Source organism: Sciurus vulgaris (assembly GCF_902686455.1).
Source record: "Sciurus vulgaris genome assembly, chromosome: 8".
Taxonomy (NCBI): Eukaryota; Metazoa; Chordata; class Mammalia; order Rodentia; family Sciuridae; genus Sciurus; species Sciurus vulgaris.
Window position 1 is genome coordinate 134,331,488 of NC_136468.1, and position 22,082 is coordinate 134,353,569.

Genomic DNA, 22,082 nt, shown 5'->3' on the forward strand with positions numbered 1-22,082 from the left:
TGAATACCTCACGTGTAGTTAAGCATTGGGTAAAAGGTTGCTAAAATCATGGTTGCCTCAGACTTAGACCTTGCCAAGGGATGTCACATGAGGCTCCAGGGCCTATGCCATTAAATCACTGAATGGAGAAAGCAGGTGGGAGGCGCAGCCCACAGACTGGCTGGCTGCACTCACGAGGCGGTGCGAGGTGGCAGGCTCTTGTGCACCACGCCCCGGCCCCCCTCCACAAAGGCGCTGGGCGGCTTATGATAGACGGACGCCAGCGTGCCAATGTAGCAGATGAGCTCGTCCAGCAGCGTGGGCTCGATGAGGTCCGTCTCCTCAGAGATGAGTGGCTTCTCCGCCAAAACCACCTCCTTAGCAGCCACTGGGTCCGTGGAGAGCAGGCGCCAATAGATGTAGCCACGGTCCCGCAGGTCCGGGTTATCTGAGTCCTTAAGGAGGTGAGAAGTCCGTGAAGATCCTCCCCATCATCCAGGTGTGGTCACAGGGTTGGCCAATGACACCAATCCTGAGCACGCCATAAGCCAACGCTGAATCACTTAAACAGACATGTCCCAGCCCCTGGCTCGTTCCCTGTGGTTTTCCTTTTTTGGGGGTACTGAGGATTTAACCCAGAGGCAATTTACCACTGAGTTACATTCCCAGCCCTTTAAATGTTCTATTTTGAGAGAGGGTCTCACAAGTTGCTTAGGGCCTCACCAAGTTCCTAAGGCTGGCTTTGAACTTGCAATCCTCCTGTCTCAGCCTCCCGAGCCACTGGGATTTACAGGTATGTGCCACTGCGCCCAGCCTCCCTGTTGTTTTCGACTCCAGCCCCACCACAGGAAGGCCACACCCACTCCTGTCTCAATTCCCAGCTGCCCTCTGTGTCAGCCTCCTTGACCTCTGGTGCCCCTAAGTCCCCTCTCCCCCTCATTTACAGTCTGTCTCAACTGCTTCACTAGATCCCCACCACTTTGATTTGGCTGTGACTCTAGGATCCCTGGAGGCAGGTATCTTGAATCAATCTGAGGCCAAGCTCCCACAGATGCTATTCTCTGGGGTGAGACTAGCTCCCACGCCGGGCTCCTGGGACACCCACCTGAGTGGCCAAACTGAGGACCTGTTGTACCAGCTCCTGGGTCTCTGTTGGCTTCTTAAGAAAGAGCTTCACGATGGCTGTCAGCAGCTGCAGCTGGACCTGCAGGGAGACAGAAGGGCACAGGGTGGGCTTCATGTGGGAGCAGAGAACCAAATGAGTGAAGGAAAACGGGTCAAAGTCCCTGGAAGCTAGGAGCAGCCTGTGCAGGTTTGGTGTTGCCACTGAACATAGGTTAAGGCAGTAGGGATGCTGATGCTGCCGAGCGGCCTAGACCTTGGCTTTACTCAGGAAGGAATTGTACTGGGCATTGTACTATTTGGCCAACCCAGGCGGGCTGGGAGCTGGGACCCAGGTTAGATTCCTGGACACGTGTCAGAGCTTCAGGCCCACAGCACCATGAGAAGCTCACAGCTTGAAAAGGTGATGCTTATGGCTGGTAGGCTTCTGGGGTCCATCTGCCAACAGGGGGCAATGGTGCCATTGAAGTCCAGGGGACTAGAGCAGCAGGACCACAGAGCCAGCCTACCATGGAGAAGCTGAACTTCTACCAGAGGATAAGAACTACTCCTGGGCTGGGGATATAGCTCAGTTGGTAGAGTGCTTGCCTCGGATGCACAAGGTCTGGGTTCAATCCCCATCTGCACCAAAACAAAACAAAACAAAAACAAAGCTACTCATGCTTGGTCGTCTATCAGCCCCACCTCTCACCTGAAATCCTCCTGCCACCCTCGGCCAGGACAGCATCTCCTTACCTTCAGATCTGGCTCTGACCCCACCCCTACACCCACACTTCCATGGTCTCCTCTACCCACCTCAGTGGCACCACAGGCCATCAGGTTGTCATGTGGCTGTGAGCGCCCTGTGGGCAGGAATAGTGTCTATCTTACTCACTGCCTATCTGTAGTTACAGCTCTGTCTAGTGCCTAATATGTAAGTAGCCACTTAAGAAATACTTTCTGATTGAAATTAGATGCAAAAAAGAGCAAGTCACTGTACATGGTCCTTCCTTAGCCACGATCTCATTTGCCAGTCCAAGGACAAGAAGGCAGGAGCAGCAGTCATGCTGGCATCTCTGGGGCCTGTTCAGTAAGACATGAAGGCCTTAATTAGCTTGGCTTGCAGGGTGGGCTGACAGCAGGAGGCAGAATGGAGGGGATGCAGTGGTTTCCTGGGATTTAGCAAGCCAGAGTCCCTGTGATCTGAGTACACTTGGGAGAATGGGAGAGGAGCAGTGAGCTGGCAGTTTCTATGGCAGAAGGCAGCTCAGGACCTGGCTTCCACAGTTGGCTCCAGCTCCTGGCCAGTGGCCTATAGGATGTCATTTACCCCTAGTCTGTGAAAGAGAGGTGGGAGGGAGTTCCTGTGAGCTCTGAAAATGGCAACTTATGGCAGCTGGTTTGGAGCTGGAGTCAGATCACATCTTATTTGGATTCTCATTCTATCACTTCCCAGCCAGATAACCCTGGAGATGTCATTTGACTTCTTGAGTCAGATTTTCTCATCCATAAAATGGGTACAATACTGCCTCACATTGTTAATGGGAAGAGACAATCAGACAAAGATGTAAAGAAGCTATTGTGTGTTCTGCTTAATACACAACAACTGTCACCACTGCTGTTATTGTCACCACTACCACCACACAGGGACTCTTTAAAAAGTCCTCCCCAACCCAGTCAGCTGGCTGCCTGGAACAATTCATCACTGACAGGGCTGCTGGCTTCTGACTTAGGTCTGCCTTGGTCTCTGCTGCCAGAGGGTACTCTGTCCATAAGCCTAGGGCCTTGCTCAGCTCTCTGGACACATGGATCCCCATGAGCCTGCATATTCAAGACAGTCTTTCTGCCATGGTGCTGTGGCCCTCAACATCCAGGAAGGATGCAATGAGATGCAGGCAGGGATCATGTATCACCCTGGCCAAGGCTTTTGGAGTCCTCTCCCTGTCCATGGCTATAGAAACCTTAGGAGCCAAGAGCAACAGGCTGACACAATCTAAGCTGAGTTCCAAAACTGTACAGCACTACAGAGGGTGGGATGGGAGAAGTACAGGGGATTGAACGTGGTACTTTACCATTGAGCTACATTCTTTTTTTTTTTTTTTTAAGTTTTTATAGTTGTAGGTGGACAGTGTGGCTTTATTTCATTTATTTTTACGTAGTGCTGAGGATCGAACCCAGGGCCTCACATGTACTTGGCAGGTGCTCTGCCACTAAGCTACAGCCCCAGCCCAAGCTACATTCTCAGTCCTTTTTATTTTGAGACAGGGTCTCACTAAGTTGCTGAGGTTGGCCTTGAACTTGAGATTCTCCTGCCTCAGCCTCCCAAGTTAATGGGATTATAGGATTGCACTGTCACACAGGGTGCAAAGGGGAAGGCCACTTAATTAAATATCATCCCCACCCCTAGCTATGGTGTAATGAGCACTGGACGGGGCACTTTACACACAGCATCCAGCAATCCTAGCAACAGCTCTGTGCTAGAGACAAGGAAATGGACTTGGCTAATTTTAGGCAACATGCCCCAGGCCACATACCAGGAAGGAGCCTGGGTTCAAACTTTAGAGCTCCAACAGACACCTTTCCCTTCAGCTTCTCTAATCCTGGCTCTTCAGCAGGCTTAGCTGATGGGGAAGAGGTTGCAAAAATTTTACTGGAATATTTGGGCAGTCACCCCCTCCCCATAGGTCATCCTGTTATAACCCCAGGTAGGACTCAGTTACAGAGGCAGAAACTGTCCCAGGCCAGGCTGTGTCTCAGAGATAACAGACAAGGGGCTGGTGTTGAAGTGAAGGCAGCCTGGAGGCAGGGAGCGTAGTGACCATGGGAATTACTGCTAGGATTCTGTGAGGAACAGCTGCTGTTTTTGCTCACCCGGTATCTTCTCTGTCTTCTGGTAAGAGAAATGCTGGCTTTCTTTCAGAGAAGCTCTCTCAGACCCTTTCAATCCACAGAGATTAAGATAAGCATCTGAGGGACCTGGAGTATTGGAGCCACGGTAACTAGCTCAGGATAGTGCAAATAGGTCCTGGGACTGTGGCTGACGGAGAGGGAAGCTCTCCTTTCATGGGCATCGTTCGGCTGTCAGGACAGAGACTAGAAATGGTTGAACCCTGGTAGCCCTCTCCTGGAAGCCTGCCCGAGGTAGAAGCCACCCTAGGGGTGCAGAGACAGTCCCACTGCCACCACCCAAGCACTGCAGCCAGGAGTGTGGGAAGGGATTGTCCTAAAAGAAAATGTCAGCGACAGGAACCAGTCAGTCCTGTTTTTCTCTGGACCAGTTTGCTTTTGAAACCAGTTCTGGCCCAAACCAATACTTCCAATAATGAGTGCTCATTATGGGCTGGGCATATTTTAAGGACATTACACAAGACATCCCATAACTTTTACAGCAACAGGATGAGGGAAAGTCTAATGTTCTTCATTCTACAAACGAAAAAACTTCATTTTACAAATGAGAAAACTGTGGCTCAGAGAGGAAAAGGGATAAGCATGATGAGCCAGGAAGGGGGAGACAAGAGATGAGGACCTGGGATTTTTTCCAATTCCGAGGCCTACGCTTGGACCTACTGGGTTATACTGCCCCCCTCAGGCACACTATTTAAAGGCACAGGTTCACCACACAGGAAATACCAATGACAAATGCCTGGCCTCATAACAGAAATACAAACAAAACTACAAGGCTCCTCTTGCTATCTATCAATCTGACAGAAAAAGATGTGAGGATGCATTCAGTGGGTGAGGAGGCAAGGAAAGGGCAATCTCATCATCAGAGATGGGAGGTAAACCAGTACAGTCTGCAGCTAGGGAATTAGCAAAAGCTACCAAAATCTCAAATGCACAGCCCTTCTCTCTACTCATTCCACTTATGGATTTACTCTCCAGATTTATGTGCAGTTGTATACCACACAGCCCAACTGTGGCAGTACTGCTTAAAAGTAGTCAAATGCCCAGTGGCTCAGGAGGCTGAGGCAGGAGGATCGCGAGTTCAAAAGTGAGGCACTAAGCAACTCAGGGAGACCCTGTCTCTAAATGACATACAAAAATAGGGCTGGGGATGTGGTTCAGTAGCCAAGGGCCCCTGAGTTCAAACCCCAGTACTTAAAAAAAAAGAGTAGTCAAATGGACACCTAAAGGCATTAATGAATAACAGAATGGCCTTCAGATACATTTTAAGGGAAAAAGGCAAGGTGCTGAACAACTTGAATTTGCATAGTGTTCTGCCAGTAGTGTTTAAAAATAAATACACACACACACACACACACACACACAGAGCCAATCCTCATAATTTGCAGAGCCCATGTTTGTGAATCTGCCTGTTGGGCTAAAATCTACTTGTAGCTCCTAAACCTATATTCATGATATTTTTGTGGACAGCTGCAGATATGGACAGAGCAGTGAAAACTGAATAGTCCAACACATACACATGATTAGTGGAGGTTGGAAAAGGCAGTGCTCTGCCTTCTTGTTTCAGCTCTGACTATAAACAGCGCCTCTCTCATCCTTAGTGCTGTTTTTTACATTTCTGAGGTTTTCATTTAAAATCGCCCCCAAATGCAGGGCTGAAGTATTCACCTCATGTTACTATGCGCAAGAAAGGTGTGATGTGCCTCATGCGCAAAATACATGTGCCAAATAAGCTCTGTAAAGGGATGAGTTACACAGTGTTGGCCATAAATTCAATGTTAATGAAATGATAAATAAGATATCTTTAAACAGAAATGCATAAAACAATGTCATGTACTGACTGACAAAAATGTGCCCAGACACTCAGGGGAACCTAACTATATTCTTTTCCAAAGCAAATGTTTGATACTTAATAATTCAGCATTTGCAATGATTAAAGAACACAAATACTGGCTGGGTGTGGTGGTGCACACCTGTAACCCCAGTAACTTGGGAGGCTGAGGCAGGAGGATCGCAAGTTCAAAGTCAAACTCAGCAACTAATGAAATCCTGTCTCAAACTAAAAAAATAAAAAGGGCTGGGGAGGTCACTTAAGCACCACTGGGTTCAATCCCTAGAACTGAAAAAAAAAAAACAAACCAACCCACAAATACCATGAACAGTGAGAATCAACTGTGTACGAGCATGTGTTTGTTTATAGAAGTGTGTTTCTGCTGGTGCATTCCTAAACAATCTCTGCAAATATCCCCCAAGACACCAAGAACACTAGTGACTTCTGGGAAAACTTGTGGCCAGGAAAGTGGTGGAAGGGAGACTTTTTGCTACTTATTCTGTACCTTTTCAATTTTAAACGGAGTCATCGTTTACCTATCCAAAGATAAATATGCAATTAAAACAAATCCAGAGACTTTTGTCTACCTTTCATGCACACCACTGTGGACCCCCATGTCCCCTGAGGTCCTGCCATGGTGAAGAAAGGGGACCCCCCCAAGCCTCCATACATCACTCTCACTGTCTGTCCACAATGGCAATGCAGTGTGAGGGGAGGGTTTCAGGGCAGGACAGGCCTCAGCTGCTAGTGATGGCTCATGTCCTGGCGGGCTGGGACCACGAAAGCTCACCTGGGTGCTCTCATCATGGAAGCCCTCGAGGAAACTCTCCAGGAGCTCATCCGCATTGTCAATCCGCTCAGCATACTCTCCTACAATCCAGATCATGGCTGCCCGGGCCTCGGGCTCGTCCAAGGAGTCCAGGTTCTCGCACAGCGTGGCAATTACGCTTTCGTACCTGAAAGAGAAGGGTGCAGCTGGTAAGTAAGCACTGAAGAAGCCTGGCTTGACCTGTGGGGAGGACCACTGGAGCCTAGAGACAGGCCAGAAGTCTTCGGGAGATGGCGAGGAATGGGGATTTGAGTTGTACCTACTATACTGTATCTCTGATTTTGGCCCAGAGAGCAGAAGAGGGCCAGCTCAGGGGAAAGAAAAAAAATAAACGTTTCTTCCAGGAATACCCTGCAGCAGAGGCAGAAAGAGAGGAGGGGAGAGGCCCCTCCTTCCTCTACCTTCCCACCATCTTGTCCCTAAGCACAGTCAGATCACTCCCTCTCTAGGAGGGTAGGTGGTACCTACTTGTTGGGATACTTGCGGAAGATGTCCTTAATGACCACAATGGCTTCCTGGACCACATAGTTGACCTTTGTCTGGATGAGATCAAGCAGCGTACTCACACAACGCTCCGCAGATTGCTGTGTGGGAAGAGGAAGAGGGTATGGGCAAGACACCTACACCTTATTTCCAACAGAGCTGCTAATGACCACGCCTGGACCCAAAAGCCTAAGTCACTCCTCACCCACCTTCCTTATCACAGCACAACAACAGGAGGACAGTTTCCTACAGATAATGGGGTGGGGGTGAGGCAAAGGGTAGAGAACGAGTGTGAAATGATGGTCCTGGGACAGAGGGACAGGGAGATAGGAAGAGACTGTGGAGAAGCCAGGGGCAGCACTCCTGAGAGAGTGGAGGCCTTGGAGATTTCCCAGGCCAAGCCCTCAGAGCAGAGTGACTCCACTTCAGCTTCACCTAATCACTCTTACTGGTTTCATAAAATGGACTCTTGTGGTCAAACCCACTCACAGTCTGTGTGTGGGTCAGCCCTTCTTCCCTTATTCTCACACACTGTGCTAATGGCCCAGGGGAAGAGATTTCTTAGGGTGGCCATCATAAGCACCAAGGGGAAATGCCTCCAAATGACTCAAAGGTCTGGCCTGGGGGTGACCAGCTATCCCAAGATTCTCTAGACACCAGTGTACCCATTTAAGAAGAGTCCAGCTTGGTGTCAAGAAACATCTCCCTAGGTAGAGAATGGGAAGGGGTGAAATGCTATCACACAGGGTCTGGAGTAGTCTGGGTAGCTTGGAGAAAGGTCCATGGGTTGCTGAATCAGGATATATACAAAAGTATCTGAAAGGCAGAGCCCCTGCTCCAAAGCTCTGTGGAATAAAGCTAAGTCTACCAGGGCCACCACCAGCTGGTAGATGCCCCATTGTCTTGTTGAACCAGGATTATGATATATTAATTTAATCTGCAGCAACTGGAAGGCTTAAAGGAGACTACAAAGAAGGAACCCAAATAGATCTGTATAATAGCACCTTGGGGGCTCCTGTGGTGACACAGGTCTTCCAAGACCACAAGTAGCCAGGAGATTCTGCTAGGATCAGATTGGTTTCAGCTCTCTTCTCCTCCCCCAACTAAGGACAGAGTTCTTACCTCCACCTTGATGGCACAGCGGCCAATGGCACGTACAGCCTTCCGTACAAAATCCACATCCACTTCTGTTGCGTACTCTTTTAGTTCTGCCAATACCTGTGACCCAAACAGAGAAAATGGATTAGGGGAATGTGATGGGGCAACTATTTGGAACATTCCTGGGTAGTGAGAAGGGAGATACCCCCAGAAAGAGAGGAGTCTGTCTCCAACTTGAGGTGGAACACTCAGGGAAAGGAGAGATCCAGGTGCCCCCAAAAGGAAGGCAGGGCCAGACAACCCTTGTTTTAGGATGATCTAGCTAACACATCCAACTACTACATTTTTCTATAATTTTGGTGCTGGTGATTGAGGCCAGGGCCTCAGGCATGCTAGACAAGTGTTCTACCGCTGAGATACACCTCTTTTTAAAACTTGGATTTTAAGATAGGGTCTTGCTGAGTTGCCCAGGCTAGCCTCAAAATTGCAATCCTCCTGTCTTTGCCTCCTAAGTAGCTGGGATTACAGATGTGCACTATCACGCCTAGCTTGGGAGAATATTAACAACACAATACCAGAGTTCTAAAAATTTGCTTACAAAGCACCAGGTCCCATGGTTAATATTCTCCATTAGATGAACTGTTGACAGAATTATCATCTGACGCAAACACCAGAGCTAGCAGGTGAGGGAGCTGTTTGATATGGAAGCTTGTGCCTTGGACAACCACACGATGCTCACCTGAGCAATGTTGGCCTGGGAGGCCAGGCGGATCATGATATCCAGCTTCTCCAACTTCACGTAGATAGGGTCATTGTATTTTACGAAGAAGACCTTCATCTCATGCTTCAGGATCTCAGGCCTGGTGGTGGGGCAGGATACCCACAGAGCAGAAAGCAAGGCATGAGTTTCATGAGAAAACCTGTTCACATTTGCTGCGACACTTCTGGGGTCTGAGGTGGAACCTGATGTTCAGGGAAGCAAAGCCACTATTGTGGCTGCACGTTCCCAGGCAGAGGACCCACTGAAGAGGCTAAGCAAAGTTCTGCCATGTTACTGCCTGTCTGTTCACATCTCAGCAAGTTCCAGAAGAGGGAGTACGGCAAGAGACAGTTCATATTCAAAGGCAGCAGCTATTACGCAAGGGTTCCAAATCCAGCTTGTGACCTCAGGCCTGTTTCCTCATTCATGAAGTGGGAAAGACACTGCAGGAAAGCACTATGCTGCAGGCCTGAGTCTGCCGATCTTAGAAAGGCCTGGCATGTGGCAATTCAGATTTCAGGAGTGTTTGTCTTGTTCTCTGAATGATAAAGGTGGTTGACTATATCTAGACCATTTGTATAAACAATATGGTTTATGCCCAACACCTGCTTTCCTTCTTGGAGTCTAAAACTGGTGGGTGTCCTCAATGAAAATCTTGTGAACTAAGTCTCAATTAGATTTCCCTGGGCAGAAACATTCCACATGTGTTCTGCACTCCCCCGACTCCTATACCGGGAATTGAACCCAGAGGCACTTAACTACTAAGTCACATCCCCGGTCATATATATATATCTTTATTTTGAAACAGGGTCTCACTAAGTTGCTTGGGGTCTCACTCAGTTGCTGAGGCTGGCCTCAAACTTGTGATCCTTCTGCTGATCCCAAGTTGCTGGGATTATAGGCACACACCAGCAAGCCTAGCATGTGTTTCTGTACTTTGTTGCTGAGGGTGAAGTGTGCTCTATGTGACTTGCCAAGGGAGGGAGGGACCATGAGAAGCCTCTCATGGATTCCTCCAGACTGCAACTTTTCTCCCTCATGATCCAGCTGTGTGTCCTTATATGCCACTCCAATAAATCTTATCCAGGAGCATAACTATATGCTGAATCCCAGGAAACCTGTTGGTAAATATCTGAACATGGTCTTGGGGACCCTGCCCCAGACAACTGCATAATAGGCTGGTTTTGCGAGTTATGAAGCATCTAACATGATGGATTCTTGCCTCAGAAGGCACTTGCAAGGCAGAACCTGGCACCAGCTGAACACTTCACATTTCTTTTTTTGTTGCTTTATGGTACTGGGAATTGAACCCAGGGGTGCTTAACCACTGAGTCACATTCCCAGCCCTTTTTTATTTTTCATTCAGAGCAGGGTCTTGCTGAGTTGCTTAGGGCCTGGCTAAATTGCCGAGGCTGGCTTTGAACTTGCAATTCTCCTGCCATAGGCTTCTGAGTTGCTTGGATTACAGGCGTCCTTCCACATTTATCGTTGCTCTCTCAAATGCAATGCTTTTTGGACCTCGACTGGCACCACCCACCGCATTTTTCTTAGACAAGGAAACGTCAGTGAGATTGTGAGCCTTATTTTAGGTCACATGCTAACAAGGGTAGGAGCAGACAAGAGTCACCACCCCAACTCCTACTCCTTTGCCCTTTTTAGAAGAGAAACCAATAACATAAAAACAAAATGACAACTTGAAAACAAAACATTTTCTGTCATCAGGAAAAGGGATGAGGACAGAGGATAAAGAAGGGAGATGACAGGGCAGAGAGAGGAGGAGCCCAGGCACTCAGTGCTCCGTGCAGCCTGCTGGAGATCCTGGCCAAGCGAGCAGCCTCTGTCCTGCTCCAGAGAGGAGGCAAGACCCCACACTGGGCATCAGGAAGATTATTTCTGCAAGCAGGACTTGGCAAAAGCTGCCTAACCATGTGTCAGCACTGGGATAGGCCATGCATGCACAATAGGGACAACTTCTTAAGAGATTTACCATGTTAAATATAGCATAGGGAGCTCATCACACTGATCTGGATCTACAAGTCCCTACAACTTACTAAATCCAGTGACCCAAGGGCTCTGATGGGTAAAGAACCATACTGCAACTTTAATGTCCTAGTCTGATGGCTTTGTTTAGGCACTTGGAAAGCTTTTCCATATTTACCTCCCAAATCTTCACAAATGTCCCAGTTCCACTGATATCTCCGGACTCCCAAGAGTGTACTAAGAACCTGATTGAAACTACAACAAAGAGGGTGCACTACCTTCTGAGAGAGAATGACTACAAGGAGCTCTTATTCTCTGTGTACCCTGCTCCCAGCAACGGGGCTGCTCTAATATGTAAATGCTCTGTAATCATTTGCTACTGCCAAGTCCTAATTGTTGAGGGAACTATTTGACCAAAAAGGCAGGGGGTAGAACTCAGGAGGCCAATTGCACCCCTCAGGGCTTCAGGACTCCTTCACTCAGAGCCACTTCAGAGAAAGGAGGACATCATTCCAGAGACCCCTCAGACCAAGTGCTGCTCAATGTGTTTCAGCTCTTGATCATCCCAAGTAGCAGACCCCTTCCCTTGGAAGCAGTGGCTTACCGCAGTCATCCCCTCAGTGAAGAGGGAAAAGGGCTGCCCAGCATTGTGATGACTTTGCTCTGACCCTCCCCCAGGACTGGAGGCCGATGCCTCACCATCTGCAAGGCCTCCAACTTCAGAGAAATTGACTAGATCTATGGATTCTGTCTCCAGGAAAAATGCACATACACACGCATGCACACAATCCTATACCCACTCCTGGGGGGCTGTGTGGGCTCTGAGTCATTCTATGTCTGGGAGGAGCAGCCCCAATCTAACCTCTACCTAGCCTACTCCCTGAAGGGGCAAGGGCTTCTGATCTTGGCACTGTTGACATTTTGGGCTGGACAGTTACTTGTCATGGGGGACCATCCAGTACTGTAGGATACTGAGCAGTGTTCCTAGCCTCTATCTACTAAAGGCTATTAACAGTCTCCAGTTGGGACAACCAAAAATGTCTGCAGACACTGCCAAATAGCCTCTGGAGTCAAATGTGCTTTGGCTGAGAACCCCTGCGTTAAGGAAATTTTTAGATTTTCTGCAGTTAACAGGTCAGTTTCCCTTGAGAGCCTGTTCCCAGGAGTGCACACTGAACATGTGTGTGCAGGCGTATGTACCTTTTCTGCACGATAAGGTTGATGTTGCGCAGTGCCACGTACTGCAGCTCTGGCTCAGCTGACAGAAGTGTGACCAGGGGTGGGGCCAGCTTCTTGAGCAGCGTGCCATAATAGTCTAGGTCCTTGGACAACATCTCCATGAACTTCATGAGCACCTTCACAGCAGACAGCACCACAGCAGAGTTGGCATGGGAGAGCCTGGGTGTGACCCGCTCACAGATGCTGGGGTCCAGCAGTTCCGGCAGGCCAAAGGGTAGGGGCAGACAAGGAGATAGGTTCTGTTTTTAGTTATCGAGATAGCATGTCTTCTGGAGAAGGAAGATCTAGATCATGCTGCCAGCTAACTGACCCAAGCAGCCTGAGTTTCTTCTCTATAAAGCTGAGACAAGGATGCTTGCTTCACAGCTTTGCTTACATGAGATAATGCACATAAAGAATGAGCACAGGGCCCGGCAAACAGTAGATTAAATAAATGTCAGTTCCCTCCTTTTCCCCCCAAGGATATTCAAATGGAGCAGCATGTCATGCTGGTTGAGACCAAGAGTCAGATATGTCCCAGCCAGGTGATCTGCACAATTCCCTCCACCTCTCTAAGCCAGAGTTGCCCCAATATGCAAGAGAGGAGATGATAATGAGACATCCGTCACAAGAGTTGCTCTAAAGATTATCTAATGCGGGCTGGGATTGTGGCTCCATGGTAGAGTGCTTGCCTCGCACATGTGAGTCACTGGGTTTAAACCTCAGCACCACAGAAAATGCAGAAAATGAAGAAATAAAATAAACGTATTGTGTCCAACTACACCTAAAAAAAAAAAAAAAGAAGATTATCTAATGTGTGGAAAGCACCCAGTAGTGTCCAGGGCATCCTGTGAAAATTTAATGAATGGCTGATTTCTTCCATCAGGGCAGCTCTGACATTATCCATTATCTACCTCCTTGACTCGGCCCTGGTGACTAGGGTCCTTGTCAGCTCCCACGTCAGGCCCTTTCTGTTCCTACAGCATGGAGTGACTTGACTGCCTATAGCCCACACTACTTACTGCCTGGCTCTGGAGAGGTGTAAAGTGGGCTGGTTCCCTCAAGGTGTATTTCAGGATGGTGCCAGGGGCAAAGCCCTGGGAAGGGGGCCACTGAGCTCATGTTTGGACCCTCCACAGGATCAAGTTCAGCTGAGCTGGTAAGGGGCATGCTGCTCACCTCTGGGCCTCACGGTCATCCTTGGGTGTATAGTTGGCCAGGCAGTCCAGAATGAAAATCTGGCCCCACTCAGTGCACTCATTCAGGGCCGTCAGCAGCTTGTTAATGGACTGTGGGTTCAGGTCGAGCAGGTTGCTGCTGGGGTGAGACTCGGCGATTTCTGAGAGGGCAGCCACAGCATTTGCCACCACCTGGTTGAGAGGATGGAAGGGCAGAGCCTGGGGACACTGCTCTAGGCCAGAGGGCAGAGGGGCTAATGACACTAGCTAGTCAGAGGTGGAACAGATTGAAGGGAATACAACCTTCATCAAGGCCCACTTTAAGCACTCACCTCTGCAAATTGCAACTAAAATAAGTGTACTGTTCATTAAACAAAACAAAACAAAAACCTCGAGCTCCAAGTGCCTGGTAGCAGAAAGCATTCCAGCTACCTAACACAGAGCCCCGTTACCAGCTGCACCAGCTCATTTCATAGTTGTCAATTGTGCTTCTCAGAAGACTCCTGAAGACCCCTTGAGGCTATGAGAAGAGGGTAGCAGGTACATAGAGAAGCTTGCCAGGTGATCCCCTGGGCCCTCAACCTATTTCTACCAGAAGAGCTATTTTTATGTGTGGTCTGCATTGTTTCCAAATTTCCCCTACAACAAAACAGTACTTCCAATGCCAATCTCTAAACTGACTGCTCAGTGCCCATAAATGATCAGTGTGTTCCCATGGGACACAGAGAGGAGATGGTTGGGTCAGGGCTTTGTGCTTTTGATTTCAATAAGCCCTGCCAAACTGCTCTGTGAACTGCCGCCATCACCATGGGTGAGGAGAGGGGGGTTCCCACCCAGCCACACTCTGTGTTCTGTCTTCCACACTACGCTACTTTAAGGGCAACCCTCTACAATCCCTGGAAGATATGGCAAAACAGAAAAGGAATAGCTTACAGATGGGCTTGGTGAGGAGATAGTGACAATGACAGTGACTGGAAAGGTAAGAGGACACTAGTACCGACTACACTGTGCAGCAAGCCAGGACTGTTACCTTCCCAGCATATCTGCCAGTCACAGAGAATTAGAACCATTTTACTGATGTAGAAAAGAGGACTCCGAAATGTTAGGCAGCTTGCCCAAATTCAGACGCTAATAGAGGATATAGAAGAGAATCCAGGTCTAGTTTCTTGCAAAGATGATTCCTGAACCATTACAAGGTACAAGAACAAGAGAACTCAACAAGATTCTTGATTTCTAACAACTGGGGACTACCCAGTGTGGGTAAAGCCAAGGTCTTCCCAAGTAACCCAGAAGGTGGCTCAGTGAATGGCAGTGACTTACCATGGGATTAGAGTCAGAGATGAGGTCTTTAAGGGTATCCAGGAAGCCTTGGTCCTCCACCAGTTGGGCGTTGATATCATGGAGCTTGGCGACACACACGGCCGCTGTCTTGCGCACATATGGATCCTCATCCTTCAGGCACTTCCGGAGTGGCTCACACAGGTACTCAGTGATCTTGTCAACTCGAATGCAGCCCATGGTCCGCACAGCCAGGGCCCGGATGAGAGGATTGGGGTCCTCACAGTCCTGAGGGGAAGCAGTCATTGGCCAGGGGCAAGAGCTGGACAAGTCATGGGTAGCTTCCAGTTCTTTCTGGCCTGCAGCTCTGAGCCTGTGGCTGAGCACCATCTGGTAATTGCTATGGGATCTTCATCAACCATAGTCAACAGCACCCAAGATAAATGTCATGCAACAGACACCAATCCTTGCCAGAAACTGTGCAGGAGCTCTGCACATAGTCTTTTCTGATCCTCCAGGAAACACACAATATTGGCCCTTTTCACAGGTGAGGAAGTTAAGGCTCTCAGGAAGCTCACTTCAAAGTCACAGAGCACAGCTATGATTCAAATTCACATCCACTGACACCATGACCACAGAAACCCTCATTTTCCTATATGTGAGTATCAACAGGGCTAGTGAAGCTAAGGCTCAAGTCTCTGCTTTGCTTTTCATCTGGAGTATAAGAAATGTAGAATGGAGCACTTTAGAAGGGTAACACAGCAGTTTTCAGATGCTCACTGAATCCTGCCCTTGCAAAGGATACAAGGCAAAGGCCCATCCCAGGGGCCTCAAGAGGGGGCCAATAGGCCAGCAAGTCTCACAGGGAATGAGCGAGGCAAGGCCTTTGGCATGGGAGTTTCCAGAAAGAGAGAGAGAGAGGGAGCCCTCTGCTGGAGGAAGATGTCCTCAACCTGCACAGGAAGAAGCAGTCTGAGGATCTGGAAAGGAGCCAGAATGTTCCTATTCAGGGCCATAGGGCCACACCCCAAGGAGACTGGGGGCCTTGGAACAGGGAGCACCCATTGCCACCAAGTTCCTACTTACCTTCACAAAGGTGTTGACGGCCATAATGGCCATGTCAGGCTGACTCTTGGCATAATTCATCAAGTATAGGTACACCAGTTTCTTCAGCTCTAGGTTGTCAGTTTGCATGCAGTTCACCACATCGGGGAAGAGGGCACTGAAAGGACAAACTGGTGTCAGTATGGGCAGGCTGAAGATAGGAAGAGCAAGAAGGAGACAGAGGGCAAGAGGGAAGCTGAAAGATAAAACAGGACTTCTGATAAGTGAGGGTATTAGCTATGCTGGTCCTGTGAACACCTGAGAGGAGAAATAGAAGCCCCAAGGGTAATACTAATAATAATAACTATTCTAACATTATTATTATTAGTAGTAGTAGTACCAGGGATTGAACCCAGGGGCACTTAAATCACTGAACCACATCCCCAGACCTTTTTATATTTTATTTTGAGACAGGGTCTCCCTAAGTTACTTAGGACCTCACTAAATTACTGAGGTCAACTTTGAACTCATGATCTTCCTTCCTCAGTATCAGGATTATAGATGTGCACCACCATGCTTGGCCTAAGCGTACTTTTTTTTTAATTTTTTTTTTTTAGTTGTAGATGGACACAATATCTTTATTTATTTATTTATATATGTATTTTATTTATTTATTTATTATTTTATTTATTTATTTTTATGTGTAGCTGAGGATCAAACCCAGTGCCTCACACGTACTAGGCAAGCGCTCTACCACTGAGCTACCTCTCCAGCTGAAAGGGTAATTTTAAGAGCAAAAAGTCCTTTGTTTTTTTTTCACATGAGCTCTGGAGCCTGTCAAACTTAGCTCTGCTCCCTTTCTTATTTTATTTTTCCAGTACTGGGGATTGGACCCTGGGGAGCTCTAACACTGAGTTACCCTTTTTATTTTTTGAGACAGGGTCACATTAAATTGCTGAGGCTGGCTTTGAACCTGCCATCCTCTTGCCTTACCTCCTGGCCTAGAATCACAGGTGTGTACCACCACACCCAGTTCCAGCTCTGCCTCTTGCTTTGTTGCTCTTTTTTTTTTTTTTTTTTTTTGGTGGCACATGGAATTGAACCAAGAGTCTTGGGGCATTCTACGTAAGTGCTCTATCATTAAGCTACAGCCCTTTTTTTTTTTTTTTTTTTTTTTCAGTACTGAGTTATCAAACTCAGAGTTTTGAACAAGAGTTCTACCACTGAGCTATATCCCAGCCCTCTTGCTAGTTCTATGACACTGGGAAATTTCCTCCAGCCCCTGAACCTCAGTTTCCTTATTTGCAAGAAAGGTGCAACAGAAATTCACTTTGGTCTGGGGGTATAGTTCAGTGATGGAGATGGAGAGCTTGCTTAGCACACTTAAGGTCCTGGGTTCAATCCCCAACACTGAAAAAACAAACAAACAAACAAACAAACAAACAAAACAAACAAAAACAAATCACCAAAAATCCACCTCACATCACCGGGCCCTACTGACAATTAAATGAGACAATATACTTACCATATCCGGTCCTTGATATCTAGGAGGTGCTATGTAAATGAAAAAATTCTTTTTCCTCCCTGTACTTAACAGGGCCCCTTACATAGGGCTGCTGGTTCTGGAAGGTGATAGGGAAGCAGGGATAACTGTGCTGCTTTCACAAGGGCCAGTTCTGGCACCCACTAAGAAAGAACTAGCAAAGCATGAATGGATCACATGCTACATACCAGGATTGGTGCTAAAGTTCTGACGTACTTCATTTCATTTAGCAGTCCCAATAAGTCGAGGAGTGTCCCATTTTACAGATGACAATACTGAGGTTCATAAATGTCAACCTGCCTAAAGACCCAGGTCCAACTCCAAAGTGTGTGTTCATGACACCTGTTCTACTGGGTGGAGCCCTTCAAAACAAGGTGCCCAGTGGTTCCAGATTCACAGGTCCTCTTGAGAATTAAATGTGGTTAAGAGATCAATTTTCTGTCTCCGGAACTACCATCTTCCCTCTCATTTCTTAGGCTTTTACTGATAAGGACATGGCAACATTGAGACATAAAAGGTCAAAGAGAACTTCCTGAGTCCCCACAGGCAGGAGTCCTGCCTGGGCTGAAATTGATGCTAAATCTTGAGAGATGACCCATCAGGAAGAACAGGGGGGAAGGAGAGGAGGAAGTGCTGATGAGCCTGCCTTACTCTTTGGTCCATAACATCAGCAAAGATAAACTCTTTGAAGGTGGAAGAACAAAGACGTTTCCTCAGAGAGGAGGTGAGAGTAGTGTTCTAGTAGAAGAAAAGCAGCTTTGTTCTGGAACAAATTGAACTTGGAAAGAAGCCCAGTTTTCCAGCAGAAAACTTATACATTGTCCTCAAGTCTCTGTAAGTGTTTCTGAGTGGCTGGCAGAAGGACCTTGGGAGGGCAGCAGCAATGGGATGGGAAATCTGTGGGGAAGTCCAGAGCAGTGTCACCATGTTGTGGGATCATCATGCCAGGAGCTGCTCCACATCTGCCACAGGCCTGTGAGACATGGAGCTGGGCACCGGGAAGGCACACAGGGTTTGGGCAAATGCAGAAGGGCTGGGATTGAGTTCTAGTTCTGCCACTAACCACACGACTATTAGGCAGTCATTTTCTTATCTTGTTTCTCTAACAGAAAAACATCATTGCCTACAATGAAAATTTTAACGAACTGAGAAATCATATCCAAAAGTGTTGTGCAGACTCTCAAACACTGTACAAATATTAAGTTGTAAAATCCATCCCTGCCTTTGGGGACATCACAGTCTGATGGGCAGGTAAACACAGGTGCACACAGTATGATAACAGTCTAAATTTAGTGCTGGGTGACAGGAACAAAGAGCAAATGCTGAACTTTTAACAGTAGGCTGGGTGATGGGGAAGGCAACAGGGAAAGGGCAGACCTTACATGGGCTTTAAAAGATGGGAAGATGAGCTGAGCAAACAGGCATTCCAGGCCGGGGAAAAGCTGGAGTGAAGGTGGGGCACTATTCTACATGAGATCTGTTCCAACTCAGGTGCAAACCAGAGGTGGCACGCTGGGAGCAAATTAGAGTAATCCAATCTGCAGGTGGGTTTTGCTTGGACCACACTGTGTTTGTTTACTATCATTTGGTGATTTAAAATGAAATTTTAAATTGATTAAAAAAATGAAAACATCCAGACTTCCTGTTCTTTTTAAAAGCCAGGAGACCTGGTGACACTGGGTTCATTTTCCCTGGCCAGCAGCAATCCTCTGGAGCTTCTGTGAGTGTTCACATCACATTCACCACCTGCCACCTTTTCAACCCAGTACACTTCACTCATTCCATTATCACCTGACCCATCAGGACTAAGCTCGTGACTCCTGTGCAAACAAAATCCTGTTTGGAAAGAAGGTTCATGAGGGAGCTGTGTGAGGGAGACATGGGTCTCTGAATACACTAAAGGAGAAATCTGAACTGGTCCCAAGTTCTACACCCTCCCGTTGGCCAGCAGCTGGCTGCCACCCAGTCTACTCCTGCACACCTGACATCTTTGCCCACAGTCATCGATGCGATCACTTTCTTTACCGCCTCCTTCTTCTTCTCCTTCTTGTCACTGTTGAGCTCTGCCTTCAGTTCGAAGATCTCCCCTAAGAAAAGTAGGCAGGCATGAGTGATCCATCCCCACCCTACCAGGGGACGATTCTGTCCCCAAACTCCCGAAGAACTGGAGGGAGGCAGAGGGCACTTTAGGCCCCTGACCTCAGGTACGATAGGTGACAGTGAGGAGTGATAGTCAGTTATCAAGATGGAAGGCTGGAGGTCACACTGCACCAAAGCGATAGGAACTGTGCAGGCTACAAATGTCCTCGGGGGGAAAAGCATGCAAGTAGGGTCTGCTCAGTCAGACCGTGGAAAATGCAGGGGAAAGCAAAGTTCTCCTCTGCTCCCTCACTGAACTAGAGGGCCTACAGGCTGGGTGCTCAGGGACTCTGAGGAGAGGAGAGGGTTCGATCCCACACGTAGGCTTTTCCTGTTTTCCTAGAACCTCAAGTTCAAACAGCTTACTCAGGGTTTCACTTCCTGAGCCACAAGTGATTGCTCAGCTTGGAAAATCAGAATTCAGCTGCCCCGTGAGGCTCCAACAAGTAATCAATTGTTCTTCAGAACTTGATAATAGAGAGAAAGGAAACGAGGAAGTAGGGTTGTTTTGGATGTGCCACAGAGAGCCAGGCAGGACCTCCTTGCAGGTTAGGACAGAATGTATTTCCTGAGCCTTTCCCTGAGCCCTGTGCCACTCTAACTTTTTCCCATGCCCTTCTCATTTCATCTTCCTGCCAACTCTTCATTCCAACTTCACGCCCCATTTTACAGATGGCTGTAATAGATTCGGTAATCTACACACAGCCAACAGATGGTAGGGCCACCATTTGAAACCAGGTCTGTCCCCTCTAAGTCTGTTCCAAACACCATGGATGGGCCTACCGCAGGATACTCCTTTTGCCTCTCTCAACCTGTTTCCTGGTCTCTTTTCTCTCCCTTGTCTGGGGTGCTGAATTCTCTCTTTAACACTCAGATGTGAAACACTTGCTTGGTGCCTTGCTGGTGGGCTATGCTAAAGTTGGTAGCTGTTATTATTTTGCCACATGACCCTCTGCCTTTGGATCCCTCTTTTGTAGAATGAGAATCCTGTGCTTCCTTCTCAAGTTACTTAAGAGGTGACTACTATGTGGAAAAAAATTGCTGAGAAAGTTCTAGGTGGATTTACAATGATGAAAAGGAAAACTAGTTGATGCTTTATCATGACTGGACAATGCAGAGCTCGAAAGAGAACTTGAGATGAAAGACAGCAAATGTGATTAATTAACAACACAATCATACAGCACAGTCCTGGGGCAAGGCTGCACTAAGGATATTGCTCAACAGATTCAGGAAGAATCTTGCAGATCTTGCAGTTCAAATTTATTAAGGAATATGTGCTTTTCTCCTGCAACAGAGTAAGGGGAGAGTTTCTGGTTGTTCTGGGATTCAATAAACCATGATGATCTTGACCCGTGACTATTCTGCAGGGCTGCCCCTGAATCACTAAGGCTGTGGCCAGATAAAGTACAACGCCATTAATTGATAGGTCTAGGCCTGAGTCAGCCCCAAGAAGGCTGATGGGGTGACCATGGGATCTGACTACCTCTGAAATGTGTCCTTTCTCTACTGGATCCCTAAATCAAGCCTATCTCCTCAATCACATAAAAGGCATTCCATTCTCTCTCTTCCCAAAGCTCCTCCCCACCAATGCCAGGCTCAGTAACCCTCAGGTCTTATCAGAGCCATGATCTTGGTCTCCCTGCTTCCCCTCAATCCTTTATTAGAATCTGCCTTCTGCCTTGGAATTTCCCTTGCTTAAAAACCATCACTGAAGGGCTGGGGATATAGCTCAGTTGGTAGAGTACTTGCCTCCCAAGCACAAAGCCCTGGGTTCAATCTCCAGCACCATGAGGAAAAAAAAAAAAATCACTGATAGTCTAGGGATATAGCTCAGTGGTAGAGTGCTTGCCTAGCACACATGAGGCCCTGGGTTGGATCTCCAGCACGGCACCACACACACACAACACTGATGTCAAATTTAAGATCTGAACCCAGGAATCTCTCTCTGAACACTCTCTCTAGAAGAAAAGCCCACCACTGATACTCTGATACATGCAGTGTTAGGTTCACTGACTTCATGCCTCTCCAGCCTCTTCTAGCATGCTCCTCAGCAATGCGACTGCTTTCCTTCCCTAGATGAATCATGGGCAGAGCATTTACTCCCTCCCCTTCCCACACCCTTTTTTCCTGGAGTTCTTCCACAGCTTTCTGCACCCCCACCCTTTAGTGTGGTGGCTACTTAATAGACTGTCTTCCCAGTTCAACCTCAAGCAAAGCCAGGTCCCAGACTACCTGTCTCTTTCACTACACATGGGAGGTGTTCAATAAAAACCATCAAGTAGTTTCAGCTTTTAGGAGGCTGAGGTGGGGAGGATTACTTAAGCCCAGGACTTCAAAGTTAGCCTGGGCAACATAGTGAGAACCTGTCTCTTACAACAAAACAGAACAGGCTGGACCAATAAATAAAATGCCTGCTAAGGGGCAGACTTTAGGACCTGGCTCAGGTGATTCAACAAGACTCCTATATGGTCAGTAGGCGCATATCAATCTCACTTGAAAGGAAGGAGTGGGAAAGGAAGGGCCAGACAGAGATGCTTACAGGGTTAAAGCACACTTGCCAGCCACAACAACATCCTCCATGTCCTTAAAAATGGGGGAAAAACATCCCCAACGACATAAGCCTAACACAGCAAATTTTACTGCAGCAACTCCACTGCCTTAATATTGAGTCATTAGAACTGTTGGGAAATGTTTATGATAATGTCAAATGAAAAACA

General features: G+C 47.7%; 1 protein-coding gene across 5 annotated transcripts in view; it reads right to left on the reverse strand.

Moving 5' to 3' along the window:
• The window catches only part of AP1B1 (adaptor related protein complex 1 subunit beta 1), a 53,102-nt gene that overhangs the window by 12,118 nt on the left and 18,902 nt on the right, over nt 1-22,082 (reverse strand). For all 5 annotated transcript variants that reach the window (XM_079151306.1, XM_079151307.1, XM_079151304.1 and 2 more), the window contains exons 3-13: nt 19,208-19,313; nt 15,726-15,861; nt 14,682-14,927; nt 13,363-13,553; nt 12,166-12,387; nt 8,965-9,085; nt 8,250-8,345; nt 7,113-7,228; nt 6,606-6,771; nt 1,085-1,183; nt 175-434 (exon numbers count right to left, since the gene is read on the reverse strand). In XM_079151306.1, the coding sequence (XP_079007432.1) occupies nt 175-434; nt 1,085-1,183; nt 6,606-6,771; nt 7,113-7,228; nt 8,250-8,345; nt 8,965-9,085; nt 12,166-12,387; nt 13,363-13,553; nt 14,682-14,927; nt 15,726-15,861; nt 19,208-19,313 (1,759 nt within the window). The remainder of the gene's footprint in view (nt 1-174; nt 435-1,084; nt 1,184-6,605; nt 6,772-7,112; nt 7,229-8,249; nt 8,346-8,964; nt 9,086-12,165; nt 12,388-13,362; nt 13,554-14,681; nt 14,928-15,725; nt 15,862-19,207; nt 19,314-22,082) is intronic.